A 25,339-nucleotide genomic window follows, 5' to 3' on the forward strand; every position below is an offset into this window, starting at 1 on the left:
ACTGGTTGTCTTTGTCAACAACCTTTTTTTTCCATGACTAAGACAACAACAAAGAAAACAATGACATAATCTAAATGTCCCTCTTTGAATGGCTGCGCTGCACAATTCTCTTCCTGCGTGCTCGAATCATCTTTCTGGTTATTTTGCACACCAGCAGCACACCAGCACACCCTGAGCGCATGGCCAACAGTGCTAAACTGGATCTAGCTATGATCAGATAACATACAGTGAAGGGAAAAGAACATGATGGCAACAAAAAGAGTTGACATTGAAAGAAAAAGAGAGTATGTAATAAGTTATTGTCAGGATAGTAGACCTGCAGCTACAAAATCACTGGGAAAAAAAAACACAAACCTGAAGAGACACTAGATGCACCACACAGAAATTGACATAACCTGAAAGATATGAGATGAAACAATCCAGAACCACATTACTGATGCCAACTCTGTTTTTCAGACAGCTGATTCAGACATTTTGGTCTACTTTGTCAAAGGCTGAGCTGAGGTCAAGGTGAATTAAAATGGACTACAGTCTGCATCAGCAGCAAGCAATCAGTCATTGTGGACCTGGACCAGAGCAATCTTAGTGCTGAGAGTGAGACTGAAGGCCAAAAACCAGATGGACATTTTTCTAAAACTTGATTATCATTCATAAAAGAAATCAATAGTGTGAAGATAATTTTTTCTAAAATCTCGTAGCTTTAGGGATGTGTCTAAAATGACTTAAAACGGGGGCATGTTTAAAATTGGAGGGAAAATGGCAGTAAACAACGTCTGAAGTATTGTTTAGCTATCAGCTGCAAGAAATAAGAATTCCTTGCTTCTTTGACTGCACACTGATAAGAGGACATCAGATATTTAAGAGAAGCAAGGGAATCAGTATGTCTATCTTTCTTCAAATTCTGTCTCCCTGCATTTAACCATGGTAGGGAAGCAAATTTTTGACTTTTTGCATCTAACAGTAGCTATAGAATCTAAAACATTTATGCCGGAGCTGTTAAAAACACTGACAATCTCCTCTACAGTGAGGCTCTGATGTTCATAGGTATTAAAAATGTGTTTGAGGCATTAAAAGCTTGACAGACTTGGTACAGAAGTAAATTTAGGGGCAAGGAGCGTGTCAATGTGGGGGGTTTAGGGTCAGGAGAGAGGAACTGTACCCAGAAGTGCACTGCTTTATGATCAGACTTGGCAAAATCAACCAAATTTATATCTTCCACATAAAAACCATGGGAGAGCACAAGGCCGAATGTATGCCCCTGGTAACGGCTGGAAGGCTTGACACATTGAGTTGGATTAAAACAGTCTGAAAGTTTGATCAAATCAGAAATAAAAGAGGAGAAAAAGGGGCAACAAACATGGATATTAAAATCACCAACAATAAGAGCAATTGGAAAAATACATGTATTAAAAAGTCTGAAAATTATAATTGATTGATACATATTAATTGATACAGTTCTCATTCTTTCCTCAGTGTGGGGATGAGTCCTGACACAACACAAAATCTGGCCAAGCTCTCAATAGTTGAGCCTAATGAATCAAAATCCTGTTGTAGATTAATAGATTGTTTTGGTCTGATGTCTTTTGTAACTGCGTGGACAATGACTGATGACAGAAGATTTGAGTCAGTAAGGGCAGGGATGTGTTCTTAGACCCTTAGATTCTGAAAAACAATATGTGATGCCATTAAGCATTTCCATAAACCTAATAATAGAATCTCAAACAATACAATACTTGCTATCCATCCGCACAGCCAACATCATAGATAGCTGAGGTGACGAGGGGTGCTATGTTAGATTACAGACAGCATCCGCTGCAGTGCCGGGAACTGAGAGGTTGCATGCCTAGAAGGTTGAACACACACTTGAAATCCTACCTCAACAAGCTACACAAAGATGACATTTATGCTTTAGCGGAAGTGCTTTCATACAGCATGCTTTACAAGTAAGAAGAATGAGGACTAACTTCTTAGTTTGGCAAATGTACATCTGGTTAACTTCCCCACAGCTGCTTCACTAAAGTTTCCAATGAGAGCTATCTGGGACTGTTTGGACAGTCTCAAACAGGGCTATGTCTGAACTAGCTTGCAGGCTACACTTCATTTATTCATTATGGATTCATTTTTCTATCATTCTTTCAGTGTATATTAACATGACAAATTATAATTCAGTAATTATTAGGAAAATGGTCACACACTAAAAGCATCTTCAGGGTCTTTAATGCAGGTCTGTGTCCAGGTGTCCCAACTTGTTTCTAACACCTGACAGTGTAACATCACATGTAATGGAATGTATTCTCACATTCATTCTTAACTGTCACATCAGCTGGACTTCGAAATACATGTCAAATCATTTCTTCTCAAGATCCCTTTATCAGTTGCCTGTGTGACATATGAATTTATGTCTTCATTCAGATACCTTCCAGGTGTTGATGGGGAGACCCAGGCAGATGTTCCATGGGTCGTCAGATACCCAAGGGCCCCCGTGAGAAACCAAATACAGCTTTACTACTCCTCCTTTGACACAGTAGCCAAGCCTAAGCTGACACCACCTGGGTATGTTACAAAGAATGTGATAACATGTACAGACTGTACTTCTCTCTCTGAGTTTTCTCAACCACATCTGATGATGTCCTTATACCCACTGAACAACCATCCAGATGTGTAGAGGACAGAGTGGCTCAGTCCCAGAGGCAGCTCTTCCATATCAAAGCAGTGACACTGAGGGAGGAAGAGGAGGAGAAGGAAAGAGGGCAGAGCAGGACCAAAGAAGAAGCCTGCTTTAATGGGCAGAAAGAGGAGGAGCTTAGCTTGGACTCCCATGTTGAGATTCGCTACCACAGGGGCCCGGTCCTGATAGGACAGCCAATCAGGGTGTCTGTGAATCTGAGATCCAACTTCAGTGCTGAGTTTGTTGTCATAAGGTCAGTTCAAAATAATATCAGACAAGCTCACTTTCTCGTACTTAAAATGCTGCCAACAAAATCTTGAAGTATGAATGCGTGTGTGTGTGTGTGTGTGTGTGTGTGTGTGTGTGTGTGTGTGTGTGTGTGTGTGGGTCTTCAGGCTAAAGGTGAAAAAGGGCTTGGTGTCGATGGTGGCCCAGAGAACTCTGACCTCTGACCTGTGGGCAGTGACCCTGGAAGGAAGCCAAGGCTCTAAACATGATGTGGTGTCCATTCTGTGCCATAAACACAGGACACTCAAGCACACACACAAGTAGGCAAAGTTTAATTCTACCTGTTTATTGTGTGGATGAAACTTAGAGTGAAAATTGCATATGTAGTGAGTTCCTTTAGCTAATCTCATGAGAACTGAGAACAACGCCTCCAACCACATTGACAGCCAATAAACACCAAGAGATGGAAAATACAACACCCCTCATTAGTGTTTCTACCAAATTCTACTACATTTTAACATAGACCAGTTTCTAACACTTAAGTTACTAACATTTTTTGTTTAAGCACTTATTGCTGAGCCCAGCATTTAGGATCAGCCTTAAGGCCTCAGTAAGCTTTCAATGAAAGACTCCCCCTTCACACAAACTTTTTCAACCATGAAATTATGGGGACCTCTATCCATTAGAAACTGACACATCACACCCGCCTCATTCAGTGATTTGGCAGCTGTGTGAGGTGAGAAAGTAGGTGGTGTTTGAAAATTGTCTTTGAGGAAAGACACCAGAGTCCTAATCTCAATGATAACTGTGATTCACCTCTCTGTATCATGGCAGGCCTTTTCTTTCTGAAGCATACAGAGGCCTTTAGGTCATTGACTAGCAGTATGACTTTGTGCTGGTGAGCCTGTTGTTTTGCAGTGGGGAGAGCAATGATGGCAAGCTTAGGTATTGCTCAATTGTCAATTGTTGTGTTATTGTTTGTTCTAATGCATGTACCCAGGACTGGTGGAAAGCAGTGTTGATACTGAGTGAATTATCCTGGTGAAATTAAATAAAGTGTGTTCACTGCTCTAATGTTATACCTTGCTGCTGTTGTCAAAGTTCAAATGATTAGCACTGCTCCCTACATTAGACCTGGAGGGAAATGATTCCTTCATGTCTAGGACAGTAAATCATTAATGCTTCCACATGACTTAAGGGGAAAGGCATAACTTTGATTTAAGGGGAAAACAGTTTGCCAACAGATCAGACAAAACCTGAATCCAAATCCAAACTAGAATGTCTGCATTTCTTGAAGAAAATTGGTGTGATTGCTGCATATGCTGCTGTTGCCTTATTTACTGACATATTTAGCAAACAATTCCCCAGTCTGGTCATGTCACTTTTTTGCATTATTGATGCAGAAATGCAGCTCATATCACCCATCCATAATAGAAGAAAATTTATCCTAAAAAATATATAGTCCTGGTTGAAATTATTGGCATCCCTGAATTTTAGTTACAGAATTAAGAATATCTTCAGAAATAAATGCAAATTAAACAATTTTATATGATCAGAATATTTAATAAAATGTCTAAAGTTACTGAACAACAACAAGAAACAAATGCTATCATGTAGTGAAATAAAAAATACAGACATAAAATGTGCACCTGACAATTATTGGCACCCTTTTGATTAATTTAAATTGGTTCCTCAAACAATATAACAAACAAATAAACATAAACATAATTAAATTTAAAATGACCTGAATTAACCAATGAATAACGGTCTTACTGCATAAAAAGGGACTGATTGTTTCCAGTTTCTTTGTCACAATGGCAAAGTCAAAAGATCTGTCTGAGAGCATCATAAATACTATTACCAAACATCATATCAATTCCAAAGGCTACAAGGCAATCGCCCAAAGATCTTGAAATCCCTGTTTCAACGGTTCATAATGTTATCAAGAAGTATCACAGTCATCAAAACTGTTAAGACACTTCCAGGACTCGGTGCTAAGAAGAAACTCAATGAGAGAAGTCTGCAAAGGTTGATAAGAGTGTGGAAAGAACACCACGCGAGACATCTAAAGAGCTTCAGACTAACCTGGAGCAATCAGGAGCGGTGGTTTCAGCCCATAGTATACACCACACACTAAACCAAGTAGGGCTCCATGGGCAAAGGCCAAGGAGGACACCACTATTGAAAGAAAGCCCCTAAAAGGAAAGACTAATGTTTGCAAAAACATTCATACATAAGCCACAGCCTTTATGGGATAATGTTCTATGGTAAGATGAAACCAAAGTAGAGCTCTTTGGGAATTGTTGTGGAAGATTTTCTAAAAAAGACTGAACACAATTAAACATACAAAACATTGATAGGGTTAAAGTGAAATATATTGTAAGTTACAATAAAAGAGACAAACAAACCTTATCGCAAGAAGTCAAAGGAGAGTTTCTCAATAGAAGGAGACTTACAATCATCTCTTATAGTGTTTCTTGAGACAAAGAACATAGTTCCAATTGGTTATCTTTACTTCTACCCAAACACATCATCCAATAGGATAGAAACTTGATGTTGACCTGATGTTCATGCGCTACCCATGCACTGGCCATAAATTAAACCTAAGCCAAGCATAGCTTGGCTTCTTTCCATTTATCGTAAGGCGACAGGCAGCTCAAAATGTAGGCCCCCCTGGCCTCATAAAACATTGGTCCAAGGCCCTTGGGAGAGACCTTGAAACCTCTATAGCAGCATCACTGAAAGTGAATAAATGATTTTCCTTCACATTTACTTTTTTATTATTGATCAAACTTAATACGTAGATTAGGACTTCAAAATAGTCAAAAAAGTAGTAAAACAATTGACAATAGGAAAGTAAACTCCTTACATAACACATGAGGAGAAAAACAAAAAACACATAAATTAACTAAGTGGAATATATTTATATCAAATCATCATAAAATGATCAAGAGGGTAAATACACACATCAAACTTAAAGTTATAAAAGTTATATATTATATAAAGTTATACCTATCTATCCTTACTGAGCCATGAGACAAAAACCTATATGATCTTGTATGACGAAAAAAAAAAGTCCCACAACTTCAGCATTTCAATCTAAGTCACTCCAGTACATTTGAAAACTTTTAAAGAAAAATGATACAGATACATATATCATCATAATGCTGTAGTAATTACAAAAGTAATGCATAGTAACATGGATTCTATTTCACACTGCAATAGTCCATTCATCCCACGATGGTCAAACGTTTCCAGCAACTTAAACCATACTTAGATGTCTTCATCCAAGTACAGTTGCAGTTGTTGAAAATAACTTTTATCATCAATATTCCCATATTTATCACTAACTTTCACATCAGGCTGAATTGCTACAGCAGTTAATGAGGAGGTAGGAGGTAACAAGTTTACGTATCATCGCTTTAGCACAACTTAGAAAACACATAATTATCAACAAAAAAAAAACAGTAGGGCCACAATAACAGGCAGGATTAGCCATAACATACCTGCTCCCCATGATCCATAAGAATTAGTTAATGAGCTGTAATAAGGGTCAGTAGGACCGAATCTGTCCTGCAAAACAGATTGTAAAAGGTTTAAAGCAGAAGGAACATCTGTTAAGTTATATGTGCCATCTGGAATCAAAGTCACACATAATCCACCACTCAAATTTAATATTGCACATAAACCTCCAGTCCTGGCTAACAAAAAGTCTAAAGCTTGCTGATGCTTCAACAAAGTCATTCTGTGAGATTTCAAAGTCTCTCTTATAAGCATACCCTTTTTAGTTGCATTTGCAAAACCCCACATAGAATAAGATCTACATGTAGGGCTAGTGTGGTCACTCCTATTTGGTGATAGAAAAAATTGATTAACTTCTCATATCAGGAGACTTGTCAGTTAAAGACTGCAGCAGGTATAGAATCTATAAGAACGGATCTAGAATTTCTGACAGGAGCATTATTCAATTCACTGTCTTCTACTGAAGAAACATTTCCTGACTGATCATTAATTCGGAAAAAATTTAGGTCACATATGAAAACAAGGTCTACAAACACACTCACAGCTGTATTGGACATAAATAATCATCGTCCTCTTGCTTCTTCACATCTTCAGTTAGCATTGGCTCTGATAACGTAAGTCTCTTGATTCCACGAAAAGATTATATCAGTGAAGTGTTTTTTGTCTGTGTTGGCTCCACTTAATGAGTCATATTTACTTTCTGTGTAATATTGGAGATTGATGACCCTCCAACAGGTGTTAAGAGACATACCAACATGGCCAAGATCAGAGGATCCAACTTGGCCACTTCCTTCGTACAGTATTGGTGCCTTTTTTTACAATGTGATGCATGGATCCACATTGTTCTCTCCTTCACTTTAACTGCCGTTGGTGTAGGGAGCAGGAACTGGTATGGACGTCTCCAACGTTGAGACAAGAGTGTCGCCTCCTCAAATCTTTCACCAGAACCCAGTCTCCAGACTGGAAAGGATCACTGTTTCTCCCTCTCTCACAGGTGATGGAAGGAGTGCTTTCACCTGTGAAGAGATAGAAATCACTATACAGGTTAACTCCTTAAATTAGGCCACTATGGCCTCATCTAAAAGAATCTGACCAGTAGGCATTCCCCTGGACATGTTCTGACCCATTGGCATAGCTCTGCCTGTCAAAACTTCTTGTGGCGACAGACCTGTAGTAGAATGACATCTTCCTCTCATATACATATACAAGCAGTAGAAAGGAGACCCAATCTATTTGTGTCTCTTCCATCATTTTTGTTAGCTTATTTTTCAACACGCCATTAGCTTTTTCAATGGCACCCCCACTCTGAGGATGGTAAGCACAATGCTGCTTCAAATCAATGCCCAGTTTTTCTGCCAAAAAGAGATATTATTATTGACAAAACCGGGCCCATTATCAGATGACAATTTTTTCAGAATTCCCCATCTTGTAAGAATTTCCTGCGACAAATGTTTTTTGTTGCAAAAGATGCAAAAGCTGATTTTGCATCGGCCTGTCTATAAGGGAAGGCCTCTATCCACTTAGAGAGCATATCTACAAGAACTATGCAGTATTTATATCCCCCCTTGGAGTTAGCTCAATAAAATACATCATCTAATGCTGAAATGGTCTGTTACCATTAGGAAATGCTGATTGTGTTGTGTTGTGTGACTTCCCAATATTATGTTGAGCACACACCAGACATGTCTTACAAACATTTTCAGCAACCGTACTGAACCAAATGGAATCCCAGTTTTGTGCAATAAAATCAATCATACCTCCTTTCAAAATATGGTCTAATCCATGTGAGAGCTTAGCCATGAAAGGAAATAGTTGCTTAGGTAACCAAGGCTTACCCCTTAGGCCTCTCCAGACATCTTCTGAATCACAATGACCATTTTTCTTCCATGCAGACTTTTCTGCAGGACTTTCCATAGATTGAATGTCTTTAATAGACATGTGCAGGTCAAAAGAGCCACAGCAGAATAAAGATACATCTGAATTAAATGTGCGTCAGATGATACAGCAGAAGATTTAGCCACTGAATCGGCAAAAGAGTGTCCTTTTGACACAATATATGCAACCTGAACATGTGCACACTTTTGCCGAAGGTGTGTCGCCAAGTGCTTGCTCATGGGGGATTGTTGGGTCTCTGTAAATAGAACTATACAGAGTACGGTCTAAACGTGCTCTACATGAAGAGTGCCCTGAGATAACCTCTGTTATGATTTGGTGCTCTATAAATAAAATAAAATTGAAATTGAATTGCTTGACACTTACAAACATCCTGAGATGGGAGTATGATGGCTTCAAGAAGGTTGTTGAAAAGCTGATGATGTCGAATGGATGTTCCTTGTGATGTAAGGAAGCCTCCATTTTTCCATAGTGTCCCAAAGTCATGTACAACTCCAAAAGTATACCTACTGTCATGGTTGATATTGACAGATTTTCCAGCTGCATGCATGCCTGTGTTAAAGCAAATAGTTCAGCTGCCTGAGCAGAAAGATTAGTTGGGAGTCTTGCAAATTCCACCATGTCAGTGACAATAGCATAACCAACAGCTCCAACTCCGTCTACTCTTCAAGCTGATCTATCCACATAATAGGACCAGATCAGGATTAGGAAGAGATGTGGTAGAAAGATCAGGCCTGGGAGTTACCGCTTCGGTAATTACTGACAGACAATCATGAGGGTCACCATCTTCCTCAGTGGGAAGAAGAGTGGCTGGATTCAACACATTGCATCTCTCCAAAGTGACATGTGGCAAACTCAACAAGTTTTAATAATGAAGAGTGCAAGCAGGAATAAAATAAGCCGTTTTGGCCTGCAAAAGAATGGCAGCTACAGCAATGTGGAACCAGAACCTTTAAAGGTCTGTATGGTACCGGACAAGAAGAAGAAGCTGTTACAGTTGTTGCAGTTGCAGCCACTGCTCTGGAACAAGGAGGAAGCCCTCTCACAACTGGTGAAAATCTTTGAGAACTGTAGAAACCATCATCAACGATTGGGTTGAAGTCTTTTGACATATCCGGAATGCCTAAAGCAGGTGCAGAAGCCAAAGCTTCCTTCAATTTTTAGGAAGATTCAGTAGCTTCAGGAGTCCAAGTCACTGGGTCATGTGCATTGCGCATTACCAGTCTCATGTGCAATGTAAGAGAGTGGTTGAGCTAGTTTAGCATAATCACAGATCTGCAGTAACCTGTGCATCCTAAAAAACTCAACATTTGTTTTTTCGTCACGGGTTTAGGCATTGACAATACTGCTTGAATTCTGTCTTTGCTAATTTTTTGTTGTTTTTTGAGATTTCATGTCCTAAATACTGCGCTTGTTGTTTAACCAAATTGAGTTTTTCTTGTGACGTTTTGTGCCCCTGCGATGCCAAATATTTCAATAGAACGTTTGTATCAATGATGCAGTTTTCTTCGGATGTGGAGCAAACCAACAAATCATCCACATACTGAATCAAAGTGCTTCCTTTGGGAATAACAAAACTTGCCAAATGTTCCTGTAATGCAGTCGGCGACAGTGTCACAACAAGACACATCCAAGGCTCGCAATGTTATTTCCACACCATGATCTGAAAAAAGATTCAGCAAGAACAACATGAGGGACACCAGTCATCCAGAACACTTTCCTCCGCATCTCATTTAGATCAACAAACAAAGCAACAAATCCTCTGCGACCACAATGCCATTCCCTTGTAACTGTTCTTCATCTGTTTGTTTAGCCCACTCTCTTACAAACCGTTCATCTGCACTTTCGTGTGCTTTATGAGACATGCACTTCTAAGTGCATGGATCATGTCTCACAAATGCTTCATCACTATGGGATTCAACAAAAAACACAACTCTTGTGTAATTGATGAGGGATCAATGTACCTACAATAACCGTATCTGGGAGCTGTTGAGGAGTGTCATACCATAACAGCCCAAAGTTCGTGTCACACTCTCTTAATACCATTTTCGGTACAAACAATAGTCAAGTTCAAAGCACACAACAAATCTCTATCTGACAAATTCACAGGACAGTCTGGGATGATGACAAATGAGTGATGTATGTTTGGAACATCAACGTCTTTGCATTCAATTGGATGTGTTTCAGGTGCTTCATACTTTAAAGGCGTTCCTGAAACCCTAATGCAAGTTGTTTTTTTTTGAGACATCTGAAAAGGCTCTGTTGTTGACTTTAATGTCGACTCAGTGGCTCCTGTGTTAGCCAACATGTGATAGGTGGTACCATGAACTTTAATCTTAAACATTGGGAGATCTTCAGACTTATAGTGAAGAGAAAAATAGAACAGTTAAGTATCTTCAGAATCACTTTTGAGGTTTTCACTCTCCTCCTGACAAGTGGTATCAGGAGTTGAGACCTGTGTAGATAGTCTTGACATTTGTGATGGTTGATTCCTGTCTCCAAATGGTCTATTCATGGACACATGCCACACCTCTGGTATCGTAGCTGTGCCGTTTCTAGCAATCTGGCCAACTTGATGGCATCACCAGCAAACATCAGTTTCCTCTCTGTTGACATAGGGGAAGCTCTCACCTCCCCCTCGTCTTGGCCTCTACCTGTGCCTCTGTCTCTGGCAGGTGGAGCATAGTAGGCCAGTTGAGTTTAATTTCACTCCTTTCTGCATAGTTATTGAGCTCCATGGCATCTTTCGAAGATATTTGCGTAAATGTCTTTAAAGCTTGGTCCAACAATCCAGTATATGGTGGAGGTTTATGACCAGCAGGTGGCATTGCAGTAGCTCCTTTGCAGTCTTCCCCTGCAGTTCTACTTTCAACCTGTGGGTGGAGTGTATTCTCTGGTGACCAGTGCTGTAGATGTTTTTGCCTACCAGGAGGAGCTCGATGGGTGGATGTGTTTTTACAGGGCAGTCAATTTCATCAACTTTATTAACACTGAATAGAACTGTTTTAGGGTGGCTTGATATCATCTGACCTGTGTGACTGACCTTTCGACCAATGGCATCCCAGACCCCAAGACACTCCACCATATACTCGTAATCCCAGTCAGGAGGCCCTGTCGGATTGGGAGGATCTATAAATCCATGTAATGATGTCATAAAGGAGTTTTCAGAAGATCCATCTTGTGGCCATCTTGGTTCAAACTCTGCTACATGATCACAAAATGGTGTAGTGTAATACATTGAGCCTCTGACATCTTCAATAAGGGCTCTAGGAGTCATCTCCAACATTTTATAATATGCTTCATCCACACGAAGAGAAACAAATACTTTCACATTCTTACACGCTTTCTCAGTCCTCTTTCTATTATCTACCTCTTTCTCCCACAATTTCAAACTTTCAAGTTCTTTTGTCCACTTGACATTAACTTTCTTACAAGCATGTGCTTTAGCCTTTTTAATTTTACCTTCAAATCTCTTGGCCGTCTTTTTCCTCAAAATTCTAATAGAGGTATGCTGAAAACTCCCACACTGAGGAAATCCTAATGTTTTATGCCATTTCACATCAAATCAAATGAGAACTGAGAAAAAGATTTATAAATGAGAAAAAGAGAACTAAAAAATAAACTACAATCATCGATCTCTCATCACACACAGACACACAGTATCATAAAGCTGAACAACTGCTGCTTCTTCTCTCTCTCTTCCGTCTCTCAGTCACATGCACAAAAAAGGCTCACACACACACACACACACACACAAAGAACAGAGATGAAATAGGAGGGGCTGGAGGTGTCACATACACACACACACACACACACACACACACACACACACACACACACACACACACACACACACACACACACACACACACACACACACACACACACACAGACACATGGAGACCACAAGCACAGATACTGACCTGGTCAAAAATGTCTCTAGCGTCAGGCAGCACCGGTTAACCCAACAACCACTAGCTGCCAGCGGTTCCAGCCCTGAAATTCATTAGCGGAAATCTGCCGTAGCAACCAATGGATACGCATCTCTAGGCGTGAATCCCTTTCCCCCTATTTTATGCACGCTTTATCGGCTTTACCGAAGGAACCCGTATAGGCGGGAGGCCACCTCCCCGCTATTTTCCATGCACTTTAAGGCCAGAGAACCCCAAGTTTTTGTTCCTTTTTCAGGCGACTCCCCTCAAGGAATTCCCTGTTCCAAGCTTGGAATAAACAAACAATAAAACTTCAACCACAATCAGTTTGTGTTTTAAACCTAAACCCATGAACTTTAGAATTTAAGAAAGAGTAAAAACAAAATCTTCACACAAACAATAAAATGCCAATTAATTCTCTATACCCAAGTAAGCATTATATATATATTTCAAAAAATGCGATTACTTACTGTGCTCTGCCTTCTGGAAGGAGACAACTAAGCATCTCTGAAAAAACCCTTGTGAGGTTCGAGGCTTCTCACTCAATGTCCTGGCCAGGGAATGGTGTCCTTCCAGAAGACTGCCACAGGATAATGATCTTGGTGGGACCTCCAAAATGTTGTGGAAGATTTTCTAAAAAAGACTCTGAACACAATTAAAGACACAAAACACTGATAGGGTTAAAGTGAAATATATTGTAAGTTACAATAGAGGAGACAAACAAACTCTATCACAAGAAGTCAAAGGAGAGTCTCTCAATAGAAAGAGTCTTACAACCAGCATAGTGTTTCTTGTAATAAAGAACTTAGTTACAATTGGTTATCTTTACTTCTTTACTTCTACCTAAACACATCATAAAAACTTATATGACGTTCACACGCTACCCATGCACTGGCCATAAATTACACCAAAGACAAGCATATTTCCAAGGTTTATTTCCAATTATGGAAAGGTGACAGGTAGCTCCATATGTAGGCTCCCCTGGACTCATAATACATCTGTATAAGGCCCCTGGGAGAGACCTTGAAACTTCTATAGGAGCATCGCCGAAGTGAATAAATGATAAACCAACTTTTCCTTAACAGAATGCAATGCATCTGTTTGTTTATAGGGAATGAAATGAAGCCCATAAGGAAAAGAACACCCTACCTAAAGTAAAAAATGGTGGAGGTTCTATCATGTTGTGGGGCTGTTTTGCTGTCTCTGGTAATGGAGGCCTTGAATGTATCGAAGGAATGATGAAATCATAAGATTACCAAGGAATTTAAGATCAAAACGTGTTTACCCAGTGTCAGAAAACTAGGTTTGAGACAAAGGTCTTGGGTCTTTCAGCAGGACAACGACCCAAAGCACACATCCAGCAGCACAAAAGAATGGTTGAAAAGGAAAAGATGGACTGTTTTAAACTGGCTAGCAATGAGTCCTGCCCTAAATCCCACTGAAAACCTGAAAGAGAGCTGAAATCTGCCATTGCAAAAAGGACTCCTGCAAACTTAAAAGAGCTTGAATGCATAGCAGTGGAAGAGTGGAAGAAAATACCAGCAGAAAGATGCAAGAAGATTCTAGATGGCTACAAGAAACATTTAGAGGCTGTCATTGTTGCCAAAGGTTCTGCAACCAAATAGTAGTGAAAGGTGCCAATAATTGCTTCTGGGGTAAATTTTGTGTTTATATTATTTCATTTATGAAAGCTTTTTTTTCTTATTTTCTTTTGTTCAGTAAGATGGTACAAAATTTGATTATATAAAATGGTTTATTTGCATTTATTTCTTAAGATATTCTAAATTCTGTACTTAAAATTCAGGGTGCCAATAATTTCAAACAGGACTATACAAAATAGTTTTTGCGATAGTGCCACACTGGGCAATCTTTGACTATGTGAAGCATTTCAGCAGTAGTCAGCTGTCTGTCAAGTTTCAATTCTTTAGCCCTTGCAGTATTTGATTTTATGCACCCCTCATTAAAAAAATTATAACTTATTAGCTGTGACATATAAACAAGCTGTTTAAAAAATTATATGGCATAGTTTGCTTGATATTTTAAAAGTGGAATCATGTTTCAAACAATTTGTCATAAGCAATTTTCGTTTTTTAGTATACTGCCCCCAGGGGCAAAACTGCATTAGGCCTCAGCAGTCTTATTTGTGGTCAAATTTGGTTGCAATTGCATGAAGCATTTGCAGTAGGTTGAATTGATTTGAACACACCCACAAAGGTTTGTTAGCCAATCATGGAAAAATAATACATGATATCTCAAATCAAACATATGGGCAATATTCGGGATCGTCCAAACATGGTATGTACCAAGTTTGGTGAACATTGGATGAAAAAAGTAAGATAAGGAGTCAAAAGTATGTCTACCAAAAAATTCAAAACGCCAGACACATTTAATGACACAAATGAGCGTGGTCTATAGCAATCTCTTCAGCATCATCGACTGAATCCATAGACACCAAAATATGTCTTCTACACCTCAAGGTTGCCGCGCTATTAGCCATAACATTTTGCAATATTTGTTGGTGCGTTTATCGCCACATGGTGGCGGTATGTCAAAATGTTTGATTACTTGAAGCCCTAAAGTATGGGGAAGCTGTTCACCACGTTTCAGTCTTGTCGCCTCTATAGTTTTTGAGATATTCATTATGTTTCATCATGTTTCCCTCATTCCCCATAGAAAACCATTAAAAAAACATCAAGCACTAGAAGCTATCTCATAAACATGCTTAATCTTTTTGCTTTGGAACCATTTTTTCTAGCAAGCATGTAGGGCTTGTAGTGTGCCAAAAAATGTACAGAAGAAAAATAACAACTAGAATGTGCATTTTCATAGAAAATGTGTGGGATTGCTGAAAGCTGCTACTGCTGTTGTTGCAAGGATTACAGTGCTGCTGATCACTTGTGTCATGCAAAGACTAGAGCCATAACCCCTGGACTATCAGTGATGACAGCAGCAGGACACTACTCAACATCTAAAAACCATTACTTTAGAAGATATCTGCCTGAATCCATTGGGACTGCACAATTTTACCTTTTTTGTACATTACTGTGAGTTTGGAAAAATTTGAAATATTTTAACATCCCTCAACATGTACCCCTCAGTGGTTTCAAAATCAGGACCTTTTTTAAAGTAAGTATCTTATTATTTTAGGCACAATATCCATGTAGACAATAATTAAATTTAGAAACCCAAAAAACAAATACATTTATTACAGGTTTAATACTGACAAAGAAAGTTAGGAGGAACTCAACATTGTGTAGGCACTCATTAAGCGCCAACACCATACACCTGTGTGATTCACACTGTCATGTGAAAGTTGGAAGTTATGTCAAAACATTCTTAACCAAGCTGGGGATCGAACTCTTGCACCCCAAAGTCAAGCCTTAATGGTAGATAGGCTATCCACAGAGGCATTAACATGAACCACTGTTGAATTTCACAACTTCACATTTTGTTGAAGAAACAGTGTGTTTGCCTTATGAATAAAGCTTGTTAGCTGAGGCCTTTAGTTCGAACTTGAGTAGCTGAGCATGAGAATATATAGCATGTTTCCACACTCCAAAGACAAAGGATGATATTGCAGATTTAAGAACTGGGAAGCTGAGGAGGATGTCAGCCTGCAGTTTCCGTTGCAGTGAATGAGAGCTTGACAGTGGGTTACCTATCAATTAAGGTTTAAACCTCCCATCCGAAACCTCAATTTAGTTAGACGTTTACATTGTCAGAAAGTGGAAGCTTATGGCTACATCTTGATGCCTATTATATGCTTATGGTGATAAATCTGTGCAACCAAGAGCAGTTTAGGTAATTTTTTCAGGTCTCCAAAAACACTGATTCAGACTATTGGTGATCACATGACACACTCATGAAATCTCCAAAAATCTGTAAAACCCTCTCTTTGGAGGTAAAACTTTCGTAAACTAAACATTTCAGCAGATGTAGAGCACAACATTGAAAGATCTAAGTCTTGTGAGCATTTATAAAGCTTGACTGTGGAGTCTGTGGCTGCATGTATGTCATAGTAGTAGTTTGCACCTGTCTCCTAAACAAGCTTAACATTTTAGCTCTGAGACCATGTGTCTAGTTGCAAGCATGTAAGACTAGTAGCGCTTGCGCTAGTTGCGCTGCTCTTTGCACAAAAGCCACATTTCTCATTCTTTGCACTGATAGAAAGGTGCCTTCTGTGTAGCACACAGCAGGCACATAATAATGCGATCGCTGCACTCTCAGTTCTCTTATAAGAGCAAAGCAATCACACTATAGTCATCTTCGCTCTTATAAGAGAGCTGAGAGCGCATCAATCATATTTACTGTCAGAACTTTCTAAGCCTTTCTAGCAATGCCCTCATCTCTGTGCAATCCCAAATACACATCTTCCCTCTACAGTTACTCTCACTGTGATGACTGTAGTTTCAGTCATCACAGCTCAGTCTCTGATCTCTGTCGTCCTGCAGTCCCACTCTCCTCCAGCAGGTGGTGTGTCTGTCAGTTGACGGCCTGAGGCGGAGCTTCGGTGTTGCCATGACAGTGTCGGCTAACTGGTGGGTGGAGTACTCTGGGCGTAATACCCCCCCGTCGCTACGAGGGGCAGCAGTGAGCATCTTTTCATTCGCTGATCGCCACATCTTTGGCATCGCTCCCATCACAGAGGTACTTCATATAGTCATTAATTAATTCCCAACCCAAAGATCATAATCTTTATAATCTTTCAAATCTTTTAAGGTCCATCTTATCTGATTTATTAAACATCATTTGGATTGTGTGTCTTCTGATCATCTTTCCTCAGAGTAACATGATCATCAACACAGCCATACTGACCAACCAGCTGGTGTCAGTTCCTGTCATTGTGCTGGCCATTAGCCACGATGGGAAGGTTTCAGATGTCACCTCTGCTGTCACGTGTCACTCTACCAACGAGAACACTGTCAAGGTGCAACACAGTCCAACACACATTATTAAGATCAGCCTAACGTAATAAAGGTACACTGGTTAATTACTGTATGTTCCCATATCTTTGACAGTTTTAGCCTAGTTTGACAAAAAAAAATCTTAACTCAAGGTCCAATTACAATATTAGATTTTCACACAGCTTTCCACCACATTTTGTGGTCCTCCTTACCAATGATTATTTTTACCAGTGATTTGGTTTATAACAATGTCCTGGAGCTGTTGGGGCACCAAGGAATTGAATCTCAGTTTTTCTTCTCTTCTTCTTCTCTTCTAACAACTACAAGTAAATGACAACAATACTCTGCAAAAAGCCAATCAAATAGCAGCATGGCAACAGACAGTCAGCTCCACCTGGCATCAAATTTGAAATGATTTTTTTAAAAATCTGCTTTTATTACCAAAGACTTTGGACATGTGTGTTGATTTCCCACTGGGGATTCTTGCCACCACGTACAGACCTCTCCAGCCAAGAGCATTTAAAAATACCAATTTAAAATACACATAGACACTGAGCTTACACTGTAGAATAATGATCAGTAACAGCAGTAGCCAAGGATTTTATGTCACAGATTAATCTAGAATTATATTAATTTCTAAGTTACTCAATATCCCCAACACCACAATGTTTTCTGCTGCCAACAGGTGGAGCTATGACCCACTTGCTCCAAATGACCCATCACCTCTACTTGTTTGTTATGTCACTTGATATCATGAATAAATTTGAGCAATGCATTTGGTTGTATCTGCAGTAATTGATTTTTGTCCACTTGGGATATATTATCACATTATGAAGTTGGTATGGCTAACCTGCTCGCAAACAGTCAGCAGCCACAGAGCAACATGATCATTAATTAGAGCGGTGTTTGTGTCCACATGATAAATCTAAGCCCAATATTCAGTCTCTTTTAGCTCTGTTTTTGGTCTCTATTAACTCCTGGAGGAAATATCTGGCTCTTTAGCTCCTAATTGCTCCGCTATGTTCACCAGCTAGTCTCTAACTGTGTCTGTCTGCTGATGGCTGCTGAGCAGGTAGTGTACAGTAGCTTTATCTGGGCTTTTCTCTGAAAACAGCTGCTGCTGTGGCTGAAAATTAGCCTGATGAAAGTGATGAGAGTGAAATAAAAGAGTAAAGTTGTGTGTAATACCATAACAATGACCTTCCTATATCTGAGGAGTTAGGCCATGATTCTCTGTGGCGACACCTGTCACATATGACATAGTATTTAACACATTGTAAATAGAAACATACTGATTAATGCACCTTTAAATAAGTGATATTGTTATATTTAAACATTAATTTGTAATACAACTAAATTAAATTCATCTCCTCTACTGTTTTTATTGACTTGATATACATACTGAACATATGTCCCTTAATCACCAGTCATCAATGGAGTCTCTTCCACTTGTCCTCTGTCTGTCTCTATCCTAACCACAGGTGTCCAGTGATTGCTCCACCCTCTTTGTGGATGGCAGCGAATCAGGGTTGGGCAACACTTGTGCGGTGGTGGAATTTCTACTGGGCGCACTCAGTGGCTCTGTGTGTCTTGAGGTGTGGGCTCCGTCAGTGCCTCTGCAAGTGTCCTTGGCAGACCCCATTCTCAATGCCATCAGTGGCTGGAACCACTTCACAGAGAATGGGTACACGACGGCCCCAATGTGCCTTCACTTTGCTTTCATAAATTTATTTAATTATAGGCTTTTGTATGTGAGTTTCTCTACATAAAGATATCCAATGGAGATTCTAAGAATGACCTGAAAGACCTTTTTAACCCCACTGCTTCCTCTAAGTATTTTACTCAATATATTGTCAGGGCAGCCATATTTATTTTCTTAAATGCACAGGCTGTGAAACCCTATAAGACAAGTTCAAGTACTCTTTCACCCAAAAATGAAATAGGCAACAGAATAATCACTTTTTTCTGTAACGTCTCACCAAGAGGGTCTACATGAAAAGCCATCACACAAATGCATAAGCGGAGTGACTGCGTTGGCAGAGGGTGTGACCGCCCTATACCTACGCTCAGTTGAGGCCCCTCTTGAGCTACATTTTGGCTGGACCGCAACAGATGTCTTTTCCGGACTGACTTACTGACCGACACTGACTGAGTGACACCACTGGTCGGCCAAATGCCGTGTGACTAAGTGATGAAGTTACAGTGTAACTGTAATGTAACTGGTGTGTTTTTTCAATCTAACTAGGCGGTAAATGGGAGAGAAAGTACAAATCGGGTGCATTAAAACACAAGAATCGAGACAGTAAGAAAAGTTTACATCTTGCTTCTCGTCTTGCTCATCCTTTCAACACAACCACAATGACTATGTAATGAATAATAAATCTAACATTACTGCTAGCACTACTACTATTAGCCTGGCAGGAAACATGATATTTACAAAGTTTGTTAACTGTTTGGATTATTTTGCTCTATGGAGGATGGTGGAAAACACTAATGGACGGCACTAAACAACAGCAGGCTGAGAAGGGACAATAATTAGTGAGTGAAAAATCCAGTGCTTAATTTGTCCTTAATCAGATGGTCCTGTGACAACAGAGAGGGTGCTGTTCTAGCAGGTCAGGGAAGAGAAAATGTCACAGAACGCATCAAAAAATCCACATTCACTGGAGCACATTTGACAACACCTATGTGCTAACTGTTAAAACTATACAAAACTAAACAAAACTATCATCACAAACAAAGCATTATTTATCTACATTCAATAATCAGAGAATTCAAAATAATAACTCAAAATCAGCAGGGGGAGGAATGTAGACACAGGCTATTTATGGCTTGCAGCTCTCTCTCTCTCATTGATTGTCCCTTCACTTCCCTATATTTTCCCTTCTGTGTGTGGATTGCTACAATGTGAGGAAAATGGAATTAGGGCCAAAAGTTCTATTTACAACAATAAAAAGCAAACAGGCTAAGAAACCGAACTAAATTATGTGTTCTTTCTGTTTTTCTTTCTGTCTATCACAGCACAGCACTTACACACAACAAACATACCTGTCAATGGTTCTAAAGCAACAGCTAGTATAGTAATAGTAACATGTATAGATTTAAAATGCATCCAAAATAGGCATACAAGCAATTTAGTAGTAACTTCAATGGGAGAAAGATAACATTAAATATTACACAAGATTTATTTACTGATTTTAATAGTGACAAAGAAATGCCAAGATCCAATTAAATGCCAATCCCAAATGGCAGGTCCCGGATCTTGTTCTGGTAGGATCCGGGACAAATTAAGCCTAGGAAACACCCATAATTAGTCTTTATCAATTTAAAATTTGGTTATGAAGAAATCAGAATGTTTAATCTTTTATTTAACTCCATGTTTACTGCATCTCAGCACCTGTCTGTCACTGCCTCTGGTGTTGTAGACTGTCTACTTTGTATCTGAATAGGACTTGTAGTGATGTAGACTGCTGTCTCTTTTATGTTTCAGTGGGCCTTGTAATGTTGTGCTATGTAAGAAAGACATGGTAAGCTACTGAGACAGTGACCTGCCTGTCGCTGTCTCGGGGGTGGCGCTGAACCATTCATCAATCGATGCACGTAGCGTGCTGCATGCTGTCCTTGGTGCTGAAACACTTGAATGCGACTGGCAACCTGTTTTCTTTTTTTGTTTTTCAGCTTGTCTGACAAAGTGGCTACACTGTATATTTTCTTGGACTTAATAAGTTACAATTTGTGTTTATGGGAAGGATAGGATAGGTTAGGATAGGTTAGGATAGGTTAGGATCAGATAGGATAAATCAGCTATTTTACAGCTGTGAATTTTGAAATTGCCTTATCAGAGGTGACCATCGAGAATGCCCCGCCCCCTCTGTGCTGAGAGTGTACCTCCGCTCCTGCACAAATGGATATAAAGGAACAACCACAATATCAAGACTTATAGACTACATTGTTAGCCGCAGCTTGAACAGTGTGAGGGATTTGTGATATCTTCCCAAAATGTCTTGTTGTGGTTCTGTTAAGAGTGTTCTGAATTAATCCTCCTGTCATGACAGCTGTGATTTCTCATTTCTTAAAGACCAAAGACTACAAATATAGTTCTGCTGGTGTTTGTAACGGCTGTAAATAGACTAGATAATGCACATTTACATACAGTAATCGCAGATATAGTCATATTGGACCAAGATTCAGACTTTTTAGTGCCATATCAGTCTGTTGAGGCTGAGCACTTCAACCATACTCTGAGATCCAAGGTGACTATGCCTAACATTTGATATATTCTCAGATGGATTGGTAACACAGGCATGATTGCATGCACACACACACACACACACACACACACGCACACACTTAAACACACACACAAATATGTTGTGGCCTTTAGATCCTCATATTTGTCCTGTGTGTCGTGTCTCCTCATATGTGTCCTGTCTCCTCATGTGTGACCTGAATGTTCTGACTCCTCAGGTGTGTGCCAGTGTATCAGCGCTCTGCGGTGCAGGTTCTGACTCAGTTCACAGCTCAGGACTCCCGCAGCAGAACCATACACCTATTAGGCTCATCTGATTGGTTCGTGGATGTGACAGAGCTGGTGCGTGACTGGCTGAGAGTAGAAGACCCTCGAGTGGCTTCCCTTGGCACCCAGAACAACCTGATTGGTTTAAGGCCAGGAAAGACATCACTCCATGTTGGTGATACTTGTACATAAATTCAGTTGGAAATCTTTTCTTACTGAGCATTATCATCATCATCATCATCTCTCTCTCTCAGGTCATCTCTGAGCAGTGGGATGGTGTGCTGGGCAGATGTGACATCACTGTGACCTCCAACCCCGTTACACCAGGAGACCTGTCTGTACAGGTGGTCAGTGGCCTTGGCATGTCAGTCACGGGCAGCCCTGTCCACTCTTCCATCATCACAACAACAGTGACAGCCTACAACATCCTGTACAACCAACACCAGGTGAGAGAATGTTCATTTATGATGTTTGAAGACAGACTCTTCAAATATTGCAGCCACTGTCAATTCTCAGATAAAACAGCTGCTCAGATGATAAGACTGGGGTATGGCCAGCACAAGGCATGCTGCTAATAAAGGACAGTTCAAATTACCTTCACTATGATGGCTTACATTGTAAATAACTGAACTTAAAATTGAAATTAAATGGATTTTCATGATATTTGCTAAATTGAAAGGCCCCAGAGGAGGAAGCCTATTGATGTAGGCGATCCCGACCTTTCCTTTAGCACCATCAGCTTGTCAAAGTTTTGCCTTATCTGGTGAATTGTGTTGGCATCTATGTGATTGGCACAGAACTCGGTTCAGACATTAACGTTCCCCACAGATTTTATTATGAAACTTTGGTGATTAGCTGCATCCCTTGGTCAAAAAATCAGGCACTAAAGAGCAGGACAGTTTTTGGTTAGACTTAGATTTAATGTTCATGCATATGTGCATTACTTCTCCCAGCAGAATCCAAAGAGGCTCTGCTCTTTTCCACCATCCGTGTAACTGTATGCTTCAAATACTCAGTTCAATTTATGCAAGTGTCTCAAATGTTTCATGAATTTCACTTAATCCAATACCTTGATTTATGACCATATGCCTGCAAAACTGATGACATTTCCATGAACCACACATGTACTTTGTGTTACGTGCTGATAAGTAAATAATTGCATACTCAGATGCTTTATCTATTAACATACATCTAGGTATGCCAAGCTCTCTCTCAAGCATTCTTTTTTTATTATTCACACAACTGCTTGTGTCAACAGCTGAGTGCAATGCTACGAATGTGTTCCAGTAAACAGGAGAAAGTCTGACAGCACATGCTAGTGATGTCAGGCTCTTCAGCCAGCCTTCCACAACAAAAAGAGGACAATGACTTGTGAGGTCTAATAGTCTTTCGATCCATATCATGTTGTGTCTATGCAGGAGGCATCCATCAGCGTCTGGCTTCAGTTTAGCGACGACACTGCCTGCATCCTCTCCTCATTCAACGACCTTCCCTTTTTCCTGCATCTCTCCTCATTGGATGACACTGTGGTTGTGGTGACACCCGGGCCCAGCCAACGAATCTTTGCCCAGGGCGACGGAGGCGGGCCTTTACTGCGAGCAGAACTTGTGGTTTCAACCTGCACTGACCAGCCAATTACCTCCAACTTCATCAGTGAAGACAACAGGGATTGGACTGAGACTGGTGGAGTAGGAGGCGGGACCAGGAGGCTGGCAAGAGGATCTGGTTGGATAAGAGTTAACCTAGACTTGGGCTTCCTGCAGCCAGTAGGGAACAAGGATGAGGAGGGAAAGGAGTTTGAGTTTGACATTTCAGACATGCTGGTTGAGTCCGACAGCGATATCTATACATCAAACTTTGACGAGGATGACAGTGCGAATGTGAGCAGTGACTACTATGACAAAATCAGCGTGAGGATGTCTAATAGAAAGTGGAATGAGATGAGGAACAGAGGGATGGTTGGTCGGAACAATCTGGATAAAGCTGTGCTAAAGCCAAGCCAGGAGGAGGGCTCTGTGTACTTCTCCCCAAGCCAAGAGAAAGAAGGACAGAGGGATGAGGAGGAGGATGGGCAGAGAGCTAGAGAGCTAGAGCTGGGTGTGGGTGCTGTCCTCTCTCTACTCTGTCTGTGTGCTGTCCTCTTTCTGGCAAACTGTCTGCCTTGCGCCCTGCGAGACAGGAGGAGGGCAACAGCAGAGGAGGACGGGGAAGGAGAACTAGAGGGAGGCACAAAGGAAGAAGAAGAGGAGAGGAAAAAGAAAAACGTAGAGAACAGGGACACAGAGGAGAGCAAGAAGACGGACGGTGAAGACAAGATAAAGCACCAGCAGGAAGAGAGCAATAAAGAGAATGGTAAAGAAGTCATCATAGATCATATTCATACAATCACAGACTGACCTTAACTTCAGCTCAAATCTGTCCTCATCTGACACAACACCCACAAGGAACATCAAGCTTTGAAACCTCTTGCAGGTTCAACTAAACCTGCTCTAAAAAATGTCAAACTAATCAAAATCATAAGTTACAGCTCAGCAACCATTGATGTTCACAAACAGTGTTCACTGCTGTTTTTATGACATGGGGGTCAGGAGGTAATTAACTGAAACTCAGAGGTACAATTGGGAGCTAAAGAGTTTAAACTACTCCTTTAAACTCTGCAGTCGCACAAGCACCAGTCACTGAGAATCTTTACTCTGTCTCTCATTCACCTCATTTTAAGACCATATAACTGATGAATACAAGAAGGCCTTTCCTGTTTCATTGTTTTACCTCAAGCAGACTCACAGGTCAGACCTCACATTTGTTCAGCGTGGCCGATAGAGAGATGTTTAGAAAAGGCAAAGTCATGATAATAACAGTGTGCTATCACCTTGTTTACCAGTCAAACCACAGCATTGCTCTCATACACGCTTAAAGTTTGTGGTGGCTCTTACCCAAACTATACCCTACCTATGGGGCCATTTTGCACCCTGAATTACCCTTTCACAAATGTTTTACTTATTAATTTTTTGTGTCATTGGTTTATGTCGCTGTGTGTTTGGCTTTGGACATGAGGTGTTTGTTTCAATGATAAGAGCTTTTATTTGTTCTCTTTTTCCTGAGTAAGCACATGGGCAGATAAATTCACTGGCACAGATCAATCAGGGGACAGCATCACCACAAGTAACACCTAACAACTGGCTGATTCAGGAGAAACCACTTGCTTTCCAGTCCTAAGATCTGACTATGATTATATTTGTGTATTCCACTAAATTAATGTGTTGCTTAGATAGATTCTTGTGGCGTAATGACAATTTTAGCCTTATTCTTTTAGCTGCAACCCCCGACGGTGTCAAAGGGACTTGAGAGGAAATTTAAAAATATATATTAAAAAACATAATTCAAAACAGTAAGTAGGCTTACGTAAGTACAAGTATGAGGCTTTAGTGCTTCAATCAGTCTCTGTTGTAGGATGATATCGGTATACCAAAGCACAATGAAATGGAATAAATGGAAAAAAATGAAATGCAGAAGAGAGGATGCAGCCCTCCGACTGTTGTCTTCCTAAGAGACCCTCTCACGATCTGCGCACCAAGCTCCATGGAATCTTCTACGAATTGTGATGCCATTTTGCAAGAGAAATTATTGGTCAGTAGGTGGAGCTTTGATATGCACTAATCTGCTCTGGAGCAGATCA

General features: G+C 40.2%; 1 protein-coding gene across 1 annotated transcript in view; it reads left to right on the top strand.

Annotated features, from left to right (window-relative positions):
- Positions 1-24,059, top strand: part of tmem132a (transmembrane protein 132A) — a 43,531-nt gene extending 19,472 nt beyond the window's left edge. Inside the window, exons 5-13 of the mRNA XM_040144857.1 lie at positions 2,413-2,553; positions 2,658-2,921; positions 3,064-3,216; positions 16,695-16,890; positions 17,027-17,170; positions 18,629-18,831; positions 21,615-21,834; positions 21,918-22,109; positions 23,082-24,059. Of these exons, the coding sequence (XP_040000791.1) occupies positions 2,413-2,553; positions 2,658-2,921; positions 3,064-3,216; positions 16,695-16,890; positions 17,027-17,170; positions 18,629-18,831; positions 21,615-21,834; positions 21,918-22,109; positions 23,082-24,059 (2,491 nt within the window). The remainder of the gene's footprint in view (positions 1-2,412; positions 2,554-2,657; positions 2,922-3,063; positions 3,217-16,694; positions 16,891-17,026; positions 17,171-18,628; positions 18,832-21,614; positions 21,835-21,917; positions 22,110-23,081) is intronic.
- Positions 24,060-25,339: the final 1,280 nt, after the last annotated feature.

This window comes from Xiphias gladius, chromosome 15, assembly GCF_016859285.1.
Source record: "Xiphias gladius isolate SHS-SW01 ecotype Sanya breed wild chromosome 15, ASM1685928v1, whole genome shotgun sequence".
Classification (NCBI taxonomy): domain Eukaryota; kingdom Metazoa; phylum Chordata; class Actinopteri; order Istiophoriformes; family Xiphiidae; genus Xiphias; species Xiphias gladius.